Raw genomic sequence first — 18,245 nt, 5'->3', positions numbered from 1 at the left:
TTCTAGGCCCGAAACGTCAGCCTTCCTGCTCCTGTGATGCTGCTTGGCCTGCTGTGTTCATCCAGCTCTACACCTTGTTATCTCAGATTTTCCAGCATCTTCAGTTCCTACTATCTCTGATACAATATACGCACCAACTTCCTGTGGATCACAATCTTACACCTTCCTCCCTAATAGCACTGTGGGTGAATCACAGTGTAGCAGTTTAAGAAGATTGCTCACCACCACTTTCTCAAAGGCAGTTAGGGAAGGGCAATAAATGCTGGACATGCCAGCAATGCTCATGTCTTATGAAAGAGTAAACCAAATGTACATTGAACAATGACTGAGGGTAGAAGAGTGCATCATTGCTCTAATCTCACTACTCCATGACATAAAATGAAAAGACTTCTTTCCAGTTACCAATATGAAAAATTAAATACTTCTTTATATATCAGGTTTTAGGCAACAATATCTATGAACCAGGTTTCTTAATAAAGACAAACGTGGATTTATTATCAAAACAAAATTTATTCAGTGAAGTTGCAATAATTAGTTAACATACGCAGTCAGTAATATAGAAGCATAAATGCTTATCCCTCTAAACTTCCCAAAACCATACACACAGTCTTTGGAAAAGAGAATAAAAGGTAAAACAGATTTCTGTGCAGAAGATGGCTTTCTGAAAAAAAAAGCCTTCAACCAGTGGGTAATTCTTGAAATGTTGTGGTTAGCTCTGTTGGCTGGTTCGCGATGCAGAGTGACATCAACAGTACATGCAGGTCAAACTCACCACCAGTTATTTCCTCTTGAATGAGAGAGCAGCTGTGTGGTCCTCTGGCACCTTTTTACCTATTCTTGCAGGGAAAACAGCAAAGTGTAGAATCTAGAGTCTGTTGCATTGATATTCGAACACGTATGGTTAAGTCACTAATCATGTACCATTTTCTCTGAAGTCTGATAGACATAGCTTATTCAGCAAATACAACAGTGAGGTATTCTTTCAATCATTCTTTCAAAAGAACAGACAGATTTAACCCTGAACTCGACAAGAGGGCTATTTTTTCAATTATCAGCAGTTTTCATAAAATCTGAATAAAATCCATTTCTCACAATCCTTCAACACTTAAATCTTCCAAGCAAGAGTAAATATAAAGTGTCTTTGTAACAATTCTCACAACTGACATATCCATTGTGAAATGGAAATAGTCTTTGGTAATAGGTCAGAGAGTTTATTCAGTTAGTTAATCTAAACCAGACTTGCAATTCTAGTGTCTCTTGTTTAGGGAATAGGAAATTGGCTGAAACTACAAATACCTGGTAACCTCAAAGATAGTAAGAACTGCAGATGCTAGAGTCAGAGTCAACTCAGTGTGGAGCTGGAGAAATACAGCAGGTCAGGCAGCATCAGAGGAGTAGGAAAGTCGAAGTTTCGGGACGACAGGACTCTTCGTCAGACCTGAAACGTTGACTTTCCTGTTCCTCTGATGCTGCCTGACCTGGTGTTCCTCCAACCTAGTAACCTCTATTGGACACAGATATCGATCTTTTCTAATTAGACTGTTCTGAATGTTATCACATACGTCTGGAGCAGGTGGGATTTGAACCAGGCTTCCTGGCCCAGAGGTAAGGACAGATGTATGATTGTAAGCTGAGGCAGCTTTGATACATGTTAATTTATAAAGTCTGGCAATATATAAAATCACAAAGGGTGAAGGAGAATGGAGAAGTGAATGATCAAGAGAGAAATCCACCTTTTTTGCAGGGAGCAAGCTGTTCCACAGACAGCTACATGGCCTTCTGTCTGGTAGCAAGTCCTAAGATATCATACAAGAAGCTGGAAAAATAGCAAAACTAAACCGTTCTCAGCTGTAAAAAACAAATGCCCACACTAGTTATTAAATAATAGGCAATTTGGTTGTGGAAGTATTTATAATGGTAAACGTTGGAACCTTGTTTAATGGTGATAGTTCATAGTTGAATAATTTGTTTGTGCCCTGGTTTGAGACTTATCCTATCCAGACCTACCCTGTCAGGCCCCGGAAGAAACTTGTAAGTTTTATTGAGATCACCTTTCATTCTTTGAAACTACAGAGAATACAGGCCCAGTTTTGTCAAAATCTCCTCATAATATAATCCAGCCATCCAACGGCTTAGTTTAGTGAAACTTTGTTGCACTTCCTTTATAGGAAGTTCACCCTTCCTTACCTAAGCAGACCAAACTGTACACAGTACTGTAGGTGCAGTCTCACCAAGGCTCTATAACAACCGCAGGAAACCATCATTACTCCTGCCCTCAAATCCCCTTGTGATGAAGGCCAACATACCCTTTGAAGGTACACAGGGTTCATTAAGATCATGAGATTTGCTATCTTGTAAACCAGTGGTCATGCTCAGCCAGTGCACAGCACTACTGACAAGTCAAAACTGAGAACATAGGATGCTGCTGTTTCCCAGCAAGATAGCATTCACTTCCTTGTGTTTGTACATGTGACAAAAAAGATGCAAGAATTCTGCATCAGATTCATCTCAGTTCTCAGAGCAAGATCAATCTAAGCCAAGGGGCTCCCTGCAACATAGTGAGTTTTCCTCCAAATCTTATTCAAGCTGTTTCTGCATCTGCACTGGTCAGAGAAGCTACTCCATTCCAATTGGACCAATTCCACAGCAAAATCCAATAATGTAAAATGATAGGACATAATGGAAATTTAAGGAAAAAAAAAATTGTATCAAACTGCTTTGAATGTGTACATGCCATCAGCAAATTTGGTGGCAGAAAATGGATGGATGCAAAAAATAGTTGCAGTCCAGCATAAAGGATCTCTGCTTAAGTTTCATATTGAAGTTGCTTAACATACAGCCCCTTGAATTGCAGCAAGACTTCCAACAAGAGAACCTGACTACCTCCCCGTGGTATTCAATAGCATTACCGTCACTATGCTCCACCATTAACATCCTGTAAATCACCACTGAAACTCAAGTCGACAAGTTAAATGGATATGACCGCAGATCAGATCTGAGTATTCTGCAGAGTGTCTAACATCCTAACTCCCCAAAACCTCACTTTAACCTATTAGGCACAAGTCAGGCATGTGATGGAATACTCTCCACTCACTTGGATGGGAGAACACCAATGTCATTCAAAAAGCTCGACACTATTAAGGTCAAAGCAGTCTACTTGATTGGACCCTCATCAAGTAAACATAACGTCAAATCCTTTCATGCTGGCTAAATAAATTAACTACTTGATGCTCTGTAGCAACATTTCAAGGTTTGTTTGGCAGTACCCTCAAAAACCATGACTTCTACCAACTCAAAAGTCAAAGGCAATGGGTGCAAGGAACACCAGCATGTCCAAACTCTTCCCAAGTGACACACCAATGGACATATTATATTAAAACCTCAATCAGCATTGGTCATAATGGTGGAATTGCCCACCCAGCTCCATTATGGCAGCTCCATCACTACACAGTCCGCAATGCTTCAAAGAGGCAGGTAACCATCACTTTCTCTGGGCAAAAGGGACAGGCCATTTCATACAGTGATGAGGAGGCATTTTGTCTCTCAGGTGATGGTGAATTTCTGGAATTCTCGACTTGAGAAGGCTATGGGAGCTCAATCGTTGAGCATGTTCAAGACAGGAATTGATGGGTTTCTGGCGAGTGTTAACATCAAGGGATATGGAGGTAGTGGATGATAAAATAATACAAGTAGGTGATCAGTCATGCCCATCCTTTTTCCTGTGTTGCCACCTCAATTCTTTGAACCAGGAAAGATAGCCTGCTCCGTTGTGGCACTCTGGACTTCTGGGATTATTATGAGCAGCCATGGAAGAAGTATAATCTGCCTTTAACTTCTCTATGAAATAATGTCTTTGGGACTCCCAGACATATCCCTGTACTCGACAGGGTTGCCAAACTATCCTTGAATAAACTCACTGATAAAAATGTTTCCAACTGAAATAACAATCACAATTAAAACAAAAATAATGTTACACTGATCGTCTCATTCGCTGCAGGCATCTTTTGAAATCAGAATCTTCAATCTTTAGTTAACTAAGCTTATAGACCATGATTGTTTTTGCAATTCTCCGGTTATAACATCCTCTAGTGAGTTAAGGGGTACACTATAATTGAAAACAAAATAAAAAATGAGAATTACATGGGAACAATTAACCCTCAAATCTGTGCCACCTTTCATGACTGATCCTGATAACTGCATTGCCCATGTCACTTCGTACCTTGGGTTACTAAAGATCTGTGGGATCTCACATTTAAAATTAGCAATTGATCTAGCATTAAATATCTTTTGTAGAAAAGAGTTCAAAGTTTCCATCACTCCCTATTATCATGACATGCATTGTTAGCAAATGGTTAATAATCATAGAATCTTACAATGTGGAACGAGGTTGTTTGTGCAGTTGTGCCTTTACTAGATCTTTGGAAGAGCTACCCTATTAATCTCACTCCCTGTAATCTTTACCCATCACTCAAAATATTTCATTTTCAATTGTACATCCAATACCTTTCTGAATGAGATGTGCTGTGATGCCCCTGCATTTGTAGAAGAATCTTTTAAAATGGAGGCTCTTTGTTTCATGACCAAAACCAATTGCAGTCCTTTAAATCTTGCAGCAGCATTCTATTACTCGTGCCTTGTAAATTAACTCAAAATCCTGGATGCATGCAAGTTGTAATGCGATAACTACCCCACTATCTGGTCAACTTAAGTTAGCCCTTGTGGATCTGAATTGTGGCTTTCCCACGCTCTCGTTTGAAAGTGATGAATAAATTGCCAGAACTGTAAACAATAAAGACTTTCTCAAGTAGGGAGTCTATTACCTATTTCAGGACATGTTCAAGATGATGAGCTGAACATAACACAGCCACCCCACTGCCCCCAAATCAAGGTAACTGAATCTACATGGGATCAAAGTAGTGGCCCTGAAAGAAACAACCTAAATAATTATTTCGAAAGTCAATATTTCATTGAAAGTGGCAGCTGGAAGTAATTGGAGTCCTGCTGTCAACTCCATGACTCACTGAAGACTTTTGCAAGCTCAGTTCCATTCCTCCTTCCCCTCCCCCACCATCACTTCCTGCTCCTGATTGCCTCCCAGTCCCCCAGATTAACTTTCCAGGTCTTGGACTACAAATCCTTGTCCCAATCAACTTCTCCCAATCACCACCCATCCCAATAGTCTCTCCTGCCCTAATCAGTTCTATGGTCACCCCTTCATTCTCGGGATCGTCCTTTGCAAGCTGCATGGGATTCCTAAAGTGTCCAAAGCTCTCAGGACTAACTGAAGCGAGGTTCAAGGCTCAATATTAAAAGTGTCTTGGCTGCAGTTGCTGCATAAATCATTCCTTACTCAATCTACTCCAGTCTGCCAGTCCAAATCAACACCTCCCCTATGACTGGGCAAATTGTATTATTTGAAATGGAGAAGACAAATGAATAAATATAAAAATCTGACGTGTGATATCAATAATAATATGGTTTGTTTTTAATCATCAGCTTCAAATAAAGCACGCTGTAACTGAAGCAGAGATTCAGCAGCTGAAAAGAAAGGTACGTTTTCTGTTTCCCAGTGACGTTGATGTTTGCCAGCAGATGTTACATTATTTGTCGTTCATTTTTGTTATTGAAGAAATGCTTCGCATGTTGCACTTGATGAGTTTTATTGAGCTTTTCAGAAATCTGTATAGATTTCCTTATGCACTCACCAGAAGGCTATTAAAGAAGTGTTTAATTTCATGAACCACATCAAGATGGAAGAGGTCTGTGATTGTTGATGTTGTCTTTGTTAATTGAAAGATTTAAACATTTTCAGACTTTAATATATTGGAAATACACTAGAATTTCCAGAATGTGGCCATATCTATTCTGAACTATAGCCCACCTCAATATGACTTTATTACCACAAATCAAAAGGAGAGTTCAAAATAATCCATTGTTTTAATCAAGACAGTGATATTGCTGTGAACCAGACATTTATTTATGGGATATTTAAATGCATTGATTATCCCTCCTCGCTGTAATCCAAATGGCAATATATAAGACAATCTTAAATTTCAAACACGCAGCTTCTGTTTTCAGGCCCTGTCTAGAGTAGTGTCCTAAACCAAGGTGTTAATTGTCTGAGCTCCCTGTCTAGCTGTGAGTGTGAACTGTCTGGAGAGGCTGCACGATTTGGATGGTGCTATGATTATGCTGATTCATGTTAACAGAATGGTCTCTGTTTTCACAAAGCCTCAACACAAGTTGGAGTTGGCCATTATGCACAAGCTTGCTCGCCGACAGACTCCCCAGGCCATCCCGAATGACCTGACTTATTCCCACTAGTCTCCTTCAGTATGTTAGGTCATCAAAGTTGGCATCTCAACCCTCTGCCACAAAGTGAGGATATAATCTCATACTGCAGTGAGCTGGCACCTGTGTGGTTCCATCTCACTGTACCAGCTATTGCACATATGCCTGGTGACCCACCACTTGAACACACCCTCCACCCCACCTAGCTTCTATATTATGCGTGATGTTGTATATGAGCTGGTGCTTGTAAAGTTGCATTCATTGGCACTACATATTCAGGATGACCAGGTGGTCAGGTTGGGGGAGATTCTTGGTCAGCTATGTGATGTGAAGAAAACTGGAGTCTCTGCCAATGTAATTCAAACTTCCATACTACACGATGCGCATAAAGGTGTACATTGTCACACCAACTTGGACCCCTTGGGGTCATTTGACTCCAGCTGGATGGCTGGGTTGAATCAGATTGGTGCTGGCAGGGCAAGATTTGATCCTTGTTCTGTCTACTGTGGATTCAGGACCTACCTGCTTGCCCTACCTGTGCTGGAGGTAAAGGTGCACTGGACTGAATCTGTTCTTGGCAGCCAGAGAGCAGAGGAAGACTACAGAGGTTAGCTTTTGTTGAAAGGGAGCGCAGAGGAAAAGGTGGGTGCTGGAAGTAGCTACTTAACAAGTCTATAAAGTGCGATAGGCGTTCAAAGGGAAAAGCAGACCGAGCTGTGAAGAGCTGCACCCTCATTTTAGTTTGTCGTTGAATTCCTAGGCCAGTCTCCGCAATTGCAGAGGGTAACAGCAAAATATGAGTGGAATTTTAAACATTCACTGCGGTCCATTTAGACCTTCAGACAACTCTACCTTAGATTGCACCCCACTGCTTATGCAAATTGGGTAGATCAGAGACCCATCCTATTTATTCAAATAACATTGTCCCTGGAATTTGGTGCCTAGCCTTAGGTATTGATGAACAGAAATTCTTCATCACTGCATTTATACTGTCAAAGCTGGACTCCAATAAATTTCAACCTCTCAGACTTTTTTTGTACCTTGATCATTAGTTTCATCCACATATTCATCTGTTTCTTTCCTCTTGTCTTGATTAAACAGGATTCTGGATCTCTGAGATATTGAGTACAATCTGGAAAAATGTGCAGCCTAAGGAAAACATAACGTTTGCACTAAATCCTACTTGCAGCTTCTTGGCTGGTTCCATGGTGCCTTAATGTCTAACTTGTTTTACTGAAATACATTTCTGATGATGCAAGGCAGAAATTCCCTTCCTTCCGACACAGTTGTATGACTGTGTGTAAATTCATGCATGGTAGATATGGATTTCATTAGTTCTGAACACTGAAATTAAAGAGCCTTCTATTTGGTCTATAAGTCATCTCTCTTGTTAAACTGCGAGAATTAACTCAGTTTTTTGTAAATAATATGTTTTATTCCTGTCAAAATATTGTGAAGCCCACTTAAAAACAGATCTGATAAAACCCATTAACTGGAATTACATCATGTTCCAATATGCAAATACTTGTCTGTTTGTTATTTGCAATGTTTTATCCACAGATCTCTGTAATTGAATCACTCTTGCATGCATCTGAAAAGATTAGAATAAAACATAACATGTTTCTAATCTGTTTGGATATAAATGAAAAGTGACACTAACATCTGCTCCTGCTTGTGCCCTTGGAATGGGTTAAGAAGCACTGACAGGCTAATTGTGTGCCAGGAGTCAGATAGGACTCCATGATGTGTACATACTCATGTGGATAAAGTTAGTAAGACTCCTGAAAGCCAGGCTTGTGAAGGATGAATCCACATCTAGTGTTTACTTGGGATATATTGAGTCACAAATAGTGAATATTGTGATTTTCACAAAAAGTTGTAAATGTATATCTTCTGACACCATTCAGCTTATGTGGCAGTGTCCCTTCATATTGGTTCATATAATCATCCAATCAGTGCTCTTAACCTGCATCTTGCGCTCTTGTGATGCAATAGTAGTGACCCAGTCTCTGATTCCTGAAGGCCTTGGGTCAAATCCCACTCACCTCAGAGGTGTGTAATAGCATCTCCGCAGAGGTTGATTTCTACAATTGACAGAGGAAAAGCTATTTGACATGCAGCTGAACATTCAGTACATGTAGTTTGTTGTGTAGAATTGTATAAGGTGCTTACAGCACATTGATCTGCCAATGGAATCAATTGGCAGTCAATCACAGGTAGAATTACAGAATTGTGCAGAAGGAGGCCATTCAGCCTATTGTGTCAGCACTGGCTCTCTGAACGACCATAATGACATGGTGCCATTTTCTCACCTTTTCCCTGCAACCTACACATTAATTCTATTTAAATAATCATCCAATGCCCTTGAGAATGCCTCAATTGAAGCTGCTGCCACACCTCTCTCGGGCGTGCATTCAGACCTGAACCACTTGCTGTGTTAAAAAAAATTCTCACATCACACTTATTTCTTTTGCAAATCACTTTAAGACTGTGACCCCAGTCCTTTCTCTGAGTGGAAACAGTTTCTCCCAATGCACTCTGAGACCTCATGATTTTGAAAACGATATCAAATCTCCTCTTAACTTTCTCTTTCTGTAAGGAGAACAGCCCCAGTTTCTCCAATCTGACACTATTCATCCCTGGAACTATTCTTGCAAACTGTTTCATAAGATGTACAAGATCCCTTATGCTCTCATATCCTTCCCAAAGTGTGGTACCCAAAACTGTACATAGTACTGCAGCTAAGGTCTAACTAGTGTCTCCTGTAGGGTCTGCATTACTACCTTCCAGTTGTATTTTATGACACTATTAATAAAGCTTGAGGTGCGAGTTACTTTGTTAACTGAATTGTTTTGTGTAACCTGCCACTGTCAATGAGTTATGTACATATACACCCCAGTCTCTCTGCTCCTGTGCGCACTTTAATTTAAATCCTTAATTTTATATTGTCTCCATGTTTTTTCAACTAAAATATATCATCTCACACTTCTCTACATTGAATTTCATCTGCCACCTATCTGCCCCCTCCACTAACTTGTTGCTATCCTTTTGAAGTTCTACGCTGTCCTCCTCACAGTTTACAAAGTTTCCAAGCTTTGTATTGTCCACACACTTTGACATTATCCCCTGCACTTCATATACATCGGGTCATATAATATACATCAGGAAAAGCAAGGGTCCCAGTACCTACTCTGGGAAGCTTCTCTATAAACCTTCCACGAATTTGAAAAACTTCCATTAACCATTATTTTTTACTTCTTACCACTCAGCCAGTTTTGTATCCATGTTGATACTGTCCCTTTTACTCCATGAGCTCTCACTTCCAACAGTTTGTTGTATCGAACACCTTTCAGAGGTCCATGTACAGCTCTTCAACAGCGTTACCCTCATCAACCCTCTTCAGAGAACTTCAGCAAATTACTTCATCGTGATTTTTCCAAACGAAATCCATACTGGCCCTCCCTGAATAACCCACTTCTGTCCATGTGACTATCAATTCTGTTCTGAATGATTCTTTCTAGAAGTTTGCTGACTGCTATCCTTCAGTTTGGAAGGCAGCTGTTTCTGCTGCTGATTTATCCTCACCACGTTCTTTGAACAAGAGCACAATGTTTTCAATTCTCAAGTCTTCTAACGTATGCCCTCCACCTCCCACAACCACTGTGCCACAAAAGCCTTTTGTAATGTTCTAAGAAGATCGTTGCTGTGACCTGTGTTTACACAAAATTTAATCCTGTGTGCAAGATTAACAGAATTCGTTATTGCTGGGCTGAGATTGTAAACCAATGCCCATAGAGTGAGTGGTCCTGTGAGCAATGTAGTTTCCCATCTCTCAGTCCACTCCTGCAAAGCATAAATACTGGCAACAACTTGTGCTAATGCTCACATTTCAATGCTTTCAGTTGCCATCCATTGATAGACAAGTAACACCATTCAGTAAAATTGCAGGGCTGAACACCTCCAACAAAGGGTAGGCAGGTTTGACCATTGTTTGCATATTCACTTTTGCTCACTGTAACCACTCTGTGATATCCATCATTAGTCATGCCAAGATTGAACCCTCTATCAGCTGTCTTCAATCTTGACATCTGAAGGAGATTTCTGTAACTTTTGTGCTCTGATCAAATGACTGAAATACTGACTACTTTTATCTGGGCGTCACTTAAATTTTGTAACCCATACAATTACATGCACCTCTTCATTCATCTTGTGGCCTGTATGGACTTTTTAGCATCTGAGGTTCACCAGGATGCTGCCTGGATTAGAGGGTATGAGCTATACGGAGGGGCTAGAAAAACTCAGGTTGTTTTCTGTGGAGTGGCAGAGGCTGAGGGGGGACTTGCTAGGAGTCTATAAAGTTATGAAATGCATAAATAGGATTGACAGTCAGAATCATTTTTCCAAGAGTTGAAATGTCTAATACTAGGGGGCATGCATTTAAGATGAGAGAGGGAAAGTTCAAAGGAGATGTGAGGGGCAAGTGTTTTACACAGAGAGTGGTAGGAGTCTGGAATGCACTGCCAGGGATGGTGGTGGAAGCAGATATGATAGGGGCATTTAAGGGACTTTTAGATAAGCGCATGAATGTGCAAGGAATGGAGGGATATGGACCATGGGCAGCGGAAGAGATTAGATTAATTTGGCTTCATGTTCAGTACAAATCGTGGGCTAAAGGGGCCTTTCCTATGCTGTAATGTTCTATGTTCTGTATTACAACATATAAGTACTGAGCATATTCAATATAACTTTCAGCAGTTAGGTCTTTTTAGAACCCCATTAGTCTGATTCTTTTTTCAATTTGAGATTATCGTTAACATTATATTCCATACTTAGATGTGTTGAATTTGCTCTATGAACTACTTTTACCTTATTACTAAATGCATTCATGTTCAGTTTGTTTTCTAATAAAACCTTTAATCTGCTTATCTTATACAACTCAATGGCTTTATCAAAATAGCTCAGTTGAGAAATTGCTCAAGAACACGTTAACAAGCATTCGAAAATTAGTGCACAGTGGAAATAAATTTTACATTCATTCCTCCACATGTTTATCTGAATGTAATTCATTCAGTAGTAGAATTATTGATTAGATACAGTCTTTATTTTGTTTTGAATAGGACAACAGCTTTTTTGGTGGTTACCACCCTTCATGATGTTTCTGACTAAACGATATTTATTTTCATGGCTGTTCAGCTTCATTCAACAGAACAGGAAAAAATGCGTTGGCGAATGGAAAAGGCCCAGTTGGAGCAGAGTGTTGAGGAAAACAAGGAACGTATGGAGAAGCTAGAGAGTTACTGGATGGAGGCCCAAACTCTTTGTCAAGCTGTGGATGAACATTTGAAAGAGACACAGGCTCAGTACCAGGCCTTAGAGAGAAAGTACAGCAAAGCAAAACGCTTGATCAAGGAATACCAGCAGAAGTAAGAAACATCCCACTGCTGTGTTATTAGACTAGGGGAGATTTTTATCTTCACCAACTGGGGGTGGTGATTGAATGGAGTGGATCTCTGCTTTTGTGTAAAACGCACTTGATTATCATTCTGATAGACGGAGTGAAAATCATATTAGTCAACAGACAAATGACTGAAACCACCACATTGCTATCCAGGCGGTGAAGATGAAAAATTCAACCCCAATTAATTTGATATGGAGTGTGCTTGTATTTATCAAAAAAAAGAAATAAGGATTGGTTTTGGTGCCCAAAGAAGATAATAAGTCATGGTTAATATATTCCACTTTTTAAAGCACATGCAAGAAAATGCTTTATGCTTTCCATGAGCTCATGTGCATTGTGAGAATTGCTGCAATGAAAGTCCAATCAGAACAAATCGCTATCAGTGCTCCTAAACTGCTCTCCATACAAATAATATACTCAAGCCCACAAATGGTGGCTAATCTTTCACAGCAGATAATGTTTGCTGTCCTGCTCATTTTGGTTTATCAATTGCCACAAATGACAAATCATGGGACGTCAGTCATTTTCCATCTGATTAGATTAAATGATTTAGCAGGCCTCAATGGGAACCATGAGCAGGGGCTTAATGCTTTATTCTTATACATGGGGAATGGCTATTACCTGATCGAGAAAAACTGCAAATTGTGAAAATTTTAAAGAAAAACTTGAAAGGCAGGAAATACACAGCCATGTCCAAAGATGAAAGATCAATTTTGTTAAGACTAGACATCTGAGTGTACAGTTGTTAATATTTTAATCATTGATACCATTTGGATACTAAAAAAAAAATGTTTGGTATTACCTCCTTTATGAGTAAATATACAATGTGCTGATTCTACACAATGTAGGTAAGAAGTTTAGTTTAATAGTTTCTTGGAAAATCATATGATGGGCAAACTCATGACAACATCTTGGAAACATAACAGTTAGGCACAGCTGCATATGAGAGACATTATTGTGGTTATAACACAACATGTTAACATCATATCTTTATGCTCACTGATTTAGCAAAGTTACTTATCTGTTCATTTATGAGAAGCATAATTTGTACACAAATTTCATGCATTAATCTGTTAATATTCACGAGGGTAATTTCCAGACTTTGACCTTCTACACCTGTGGCAGAGAATATATAAAGGTATGAATTTGGAGCAGATGTAGGTCATTTAGCTGTTGGAACCTACTCTGCCATTCAATAATGTCATGATTGATCTGTTAGTCTTTCAAATTCCACGTTCTCATCTATTCACGATTGTCCTACTTAACAAGGATCAATCCACCTCCTCCTTTAAAAAAAAATCAAATTACTCCACCTCCACCATCTAAGTCCTAAGTCACACAACCCTCTGAGAGTCATAAACCTGTACACCATGGAAACAAACCCTTTGATCCGACTCGGCCACGCCGACCAGATATCCTAAATTAATCTAGTCCCATTTGCCAGCATTTGGCCCATATCTCTCTAAACCCTTCCTGTTCTGCAGCACTGTGGCTCAGTGGTTAGCACTGCTGCCTCACAGTGCCAGGGACCCGGGTTCAATTCACCCTCAGGCGACTGTCTGTGTGGAGCGGCACATTCTCCCCGTGTCTGCGTGGGTTTCCTCTGGGTGTTCCGGTTTCCTCCCACAGTCCAAAGATGTGCAGGTTAGGTGGATTGGCCATACTAAATTGCCCATAGTGTTCAGGGATGTGTCTGGGTGGGATGCTCTGAGGGTCAGTGTGGGCTTGTTGGGCTGAAGGGCCTGTTTCCACACTGTAGGGATTCTATTCATACAAGATGCCTTTTAAATGTTGTAACTGTGCCAGCCTCCACCACTTCCTTTAGCAACTCATTCCATACATGCCCCACCCGCTGTATGAAAAAGTTGCCCCTTAGATTCCTTTTAAATCTTTCCCCTCTCACCTTAAACCTATATCCTCTAGCTTTGGACTCCCCTACCCTGTGGAAAAGAAATTGTCTATTCACCCTATCCATGCCTTTCGTGATTTTATAAACCTTTATAAGGTTACCCCGCAGCCTCCGACACTCCAGGGAAAATAGCTTCAACCTATTCAGCCTCTCCCTAGAGCTGAAACCCTCCAGCCCCAGCAACATCCTTGTAAATCTTTTCTGAAACCTTTCAAGTTTCGTAACATCCTTCCTATGGCAGGGCAACCAGAATTAAACGCACTATTCGAAAAGTGGCCTAACAAATGTCCTGCACAGCCACAACATGACCTCCCAACACCTATACTCAATGCACTGACCAATAAAGGCAAGCACCCCAAAAATCTTCTTCACAATCCTGTCTACCTGAGACTCCACTTTCAAGGAACTATGGGTTTCTTTGTTCTACAGCACTCTCCAGGACCTTACCATTAAGTGTATAAGTTCTGCCCTGATTTGCCTTTCCAAAGTGCAGCACCTCACATTTATATAAATTAAACTTCATCTGCCACTCCTTGGCCCATCTGTTCAAGGTCCCGTTGTACTCTGAGGTATCCTTCTTTGCTGTCCATTACACCACCAATTTTGGTGTCATCTGCATCTTACTAACCATACCTCCTATATTCACATCCAAATCATGTGTGTAAATAACAAAAAGCAATGGGCCCAGCACGAATCCTGGTGGCACACCACTGGTCACAGGCCCCCAGTCCGAAAAGCAACCCTCCACCACCACCCTCTATTTCCTACCTTTGAGCGAGATCTGTATCCAAATGGCTAGTTCTCCTTGAATTCCATGTGATCTAACTTTATTAACCAATTTACCATGCAGACCCTTGTCGATTCTCTGTCTCAAAAGGAAGATTCTATATTTCAAAAAGTGCTCCCAACTCCTGGACTCGCCCACAAGAGGAAGCATCCTTTTCAGGTCCACCTTGTCAAGGCCTTTCAGGATCTTATATACTTGAATCCAGTGAAACCAAGCCCAGTCTGTCTATTTCTCCTTGTAAGGCAACCTGCTCATTCCAGGTATCAACCTGGACAGACTCCTCTAAACTGTCTCCAGTGTGTTTACATCATTCTTTAAATAAGGAGACCAAAGTTGCACACAGTATTCAAAGTGTGATCTCACCAATGATCTGTGTAATTGCAGCAAAATTCCTTCCATTTCTAAATAAAAACTGAAAGAACTGCAGATGCTGTAAATCAGAAACAAAAACAGAAATTGCTGGAAAAGCTCAGCAGGTCTGGCAGCATCTGTGGAGAGAAATCAGAGTTAATGTTTCAGATTGAGTGACCCTTCTTCAGAACTTCCCCAGGAGTTCTGAAGAAGGGTCACTTGACCTGAAATGTTAACTCTGATATCTCTCTACAGATGCTGCCAGACCTGCTGAGCTTTTCCAGCAATTTCTGTTTTTGATCCCTCAATTTCTGTTCAATTTCTCTGATATTTAAAGGAGAGCATTCCATTTGCCTTCTTAATTACTTGCTGCACCTGAATGTTAACTTGTTGTGACTCTTTCACTAGAATACCTCGATCTCTCTGCACCTTAAAATTCTGCAGTCTTTCTCCACTTAAGTGATGGTTTGCTTTTTAACTCTTCCTGCCAAAGTGAACAATTTCACATTTTTGCATGTTATACACTATCTGCCAGCGCTTTTGTCCGTTCACTTGACCTATCAATCTCAGTCTGTAATAGCCTTATGTTGTTTTCACAACATACTTTTCTACTTGTTTGAACGATCTGCAAATTTAGTATTCAAATTCTGATGACTTCGAAAAATATTCCTGTTCACTCAATCTCCTCTATGAACAAACATTTACTTTTACATCCCCATATTTAGTCAAAAAAAAGGGTGATCCAAACTAGATCACGTAATCTCACTCATTACCTTAATTAAGTTCTGTTTGCCTTCTGAAAGTGGGCTAATAGATACCTGAGTGAGAGGTCAGTTATAAACCAATGAAATTGTTTACTTTATAAGCAGCATACGAATGAACGGAATGTCACATTAAGAGAAGTTGAATGAATTTGGACAATGCAACAAACTCTCTACACTTGCAGTCAATCCTGCCCCCCTTTCCAGACACTGTCTGAGACAGAACCAGGCTGTTCACAACCTCAGCATCCAATATGACCCCAAACTGAATTTCCGAACTCTGTTGTCTCTATCAGAAAGTCTCTGTATTTCTACTACGCTGCCCTCAAAACATAGTGACATTAATGTCTAATTCATTGGAATGCCTTCATTTATTTGACCCGACTATGGAATAGCTGGTTTTAATGGTGTTTCAGCTGGCCAATTGCAAGAAATAGAGCTGTAGCAGGGGCTGAGGTCAAGTGTCACACCTCCTGCCTAGCTGGGAAATAACTCAGTCTGTAGAAATTTTGATGAAGACCATAATGGAGGCAGAGAGCCCATTTCTTCGGAGAATAGCTGTCAGCTCAATATGTACCAACCTGTCAAGGTGGAGCTGGACTAGAAGGGGTCAGTTGTTTAACATCAATTATTTAGCAATTGGACACAAATTCTCTGTGGGATCTTCAGTTAGTAGTTTCACAAGTTAAAAACAGATAAGTAACTTTGCTAAATTAGTGAACATAAAGATTCTGTCATTGTGAGTTTTGCATCACTTACGCAGAAACCTTTGCTATTTTTACATTAATTCGATGAGTAGCATGTTCTTGGTGTAAATCAACCATTAATGATATAACATTCTGATAAGGTGATCCTTCGGGTAATCATCTTTGATGTCATCTGATGACATTTCCAAGTCTTATTAGGATCAGGAAATTGACTCCATGTTTTATCTGTTACCACTCAAGCCACTAGTTGGATACTGATTTCTTTATGTAGATGCTTGTAAAGTCCAAAGCTATTAGGCCTGTCAGGAATAGCTGTTGAATTTTGTTTTGTCTCTGACTAATATCAATTTAGACAACGCAAAGGGCTAGTATTTTTATATTGTGTCAAATATCTAAGGCAAGTCAGTGACTCAGCAATAAATGACCATGTAGCTGATGAAGAGTATCTACAGGGAAGGGATCCGGTTAAGTGTCATTCCATCAGGTCAGTCCTGTATCTTTCCACCAGGTTTCAATTGAATTTGCTCAAAACCAATCCCATTCTCTTTTTCTGATGAAGGCCCGAAATGTCAGCCTCCTCTGCTCCTATGACGCTGCTTGGCCTGCTGTGTTCATCCAGCCCTGCACCTTGTTGTCTCGGATTCTCCAGCATCTGCAGTTCCTACTATCTCCTATTCTCTTCACATCATCCCTCCCTGGCAGTTATGTGCAAAGACAAATAATCAAGCCAAGCGACAGATTTCTAGGGCTCTTTTCATTCTTTCCATTTTGCCAGAAGGAATCATCTCTAGTTTAATTGTTTTTATGTTATGCTTGACAAAAATTAGCTCCATTTGCTGCAGTGTTTGATCAGGGGAACAACATTTCACCCGCCAACCGTAAAGCCAATGAGAACCCTGTGTCACCTTATTTCGAGAAGGTCCACCATATCCTATGCCACTCGGGCACTTAAATGGACAACAACAACACGCTTTCTTCAGGGTCAAGGATCTTAGGAACAGGAATGGGAGAGGTTGGTGGATCTATTGAATGATAAGGCCACCTGAGACCAAGTTTTGTTTTAGTCCCCTGGACTACAAATTAGTGATGGTGGGAGGGAGTTTGAGGGGTTGGGGTGGCAGACAAGTGGGAAAGAGGGGGAGTGATCAGCAAAGGATATTATATATTATTATAATATATCTTAATATATGTTGATGATTTGGATGAGGGAACTAAATGTAATATCTCCAAATTTGCAGATGACTCAAAGCTGGGTGGGAGGATGAACTGTGAGGAGCATGCAGACATGCTTCGGTATGATTTTGACACGCTAAGTGGGCAAGTGCAGTGCAGATGAACTATGATGTGGATAACTATGAGGTTATCCACTTGGTTAGCAAAATCAAGAAGGCTGGTTAGTATCTGAATGGCCATGAGCTGAGAATGTGCAACAAGACCTGAGTGTTTTCGTACATGAATTGCAGATGCAGCGGGTGTGAGGTGGTTTCATACTGAGAGGGTTTGAATAAAGAAGTAGGGATGTCTTGCTGTAGCTGTACAGGGCATTAATGAGACTACATCTAGAACATTGGGTGTAGGTTCGGTTTCCTTATCTGACGAATGATGTTTTTGCTTCAGAGGGAGTGCAGTGAAGGTTTACCAGTCTGATTCCTGGGGATGGCAGGACAGATGTATGAGGAGAGGTTGAACCAGTTAGAGTTGTATTCATTGGAGCTCAGAGGAATGGGGAGGGGTCTCATAGAAACTTGGATAGTGTAGACACAGTAATGATGTTCCCAATGATGGGGGAGTCCCGGACCAAGGGTCACACTTTAAGATACTGTCTCAAAGTGAGAGGAGGAGAAATTTCCTCATTCAGAGAGTAGTCAGTGTGTGGAATTTGATATCACGGAAAGCAGACAAGATCAATACTTGGAATGATTTCAGGAAGGAGTTGGATACAGCACTTGGAGCTAAAGTGATCAAAGGATATGATAGAAAA

At 40.5% G+C, this 18,245-nt stretch overlaps 1 protein-coding gene across 1 annotated transcript in view; it reads left to right on the top strand.

The window, feature by feature from the left end:
* LOC109912582 (neurabin-2) overlaps window positions 1–18,245 on the top strand; it is a 104,305-nt gene that overhangs the window by 67,089 nt on the left and 18,971 nt on the right. The window contains exons 4-5 of the mRNA XM_048614404.1: window positions 5,497–5,550; window positions 11,485–11,714. Of these exons, the coding sequence (XP_048470361.1) occupies window positions 5,497–5,550; window positions 11,485–11,714 (284 nt within the window). The remainder of the gene's footprint in view (window positions 1–5,496; window positions 5,551–11,484; window positions 11,715–18,245) is intronic.

The sequence above is a fragment of the Rhincodon typus genome, chromosome 30 (assembly GCF_021869965.1).
Source record: "Rhincodon typus isolate 14 chromosome 30, sRhiTyp1.1, whole genome shotgun sequence".
Lineage (NCBI taxonomy): Eukaryota > Metazoa > Chordata > Chondrichthyes > Orectolobiformes > Rhincodontidae > Rhincodon > Rhincodon typus.
Note: the sequence above shows the minus strand (reverse complement) of the source record. Positions and strands in the feature narration are given on the sequence as shown.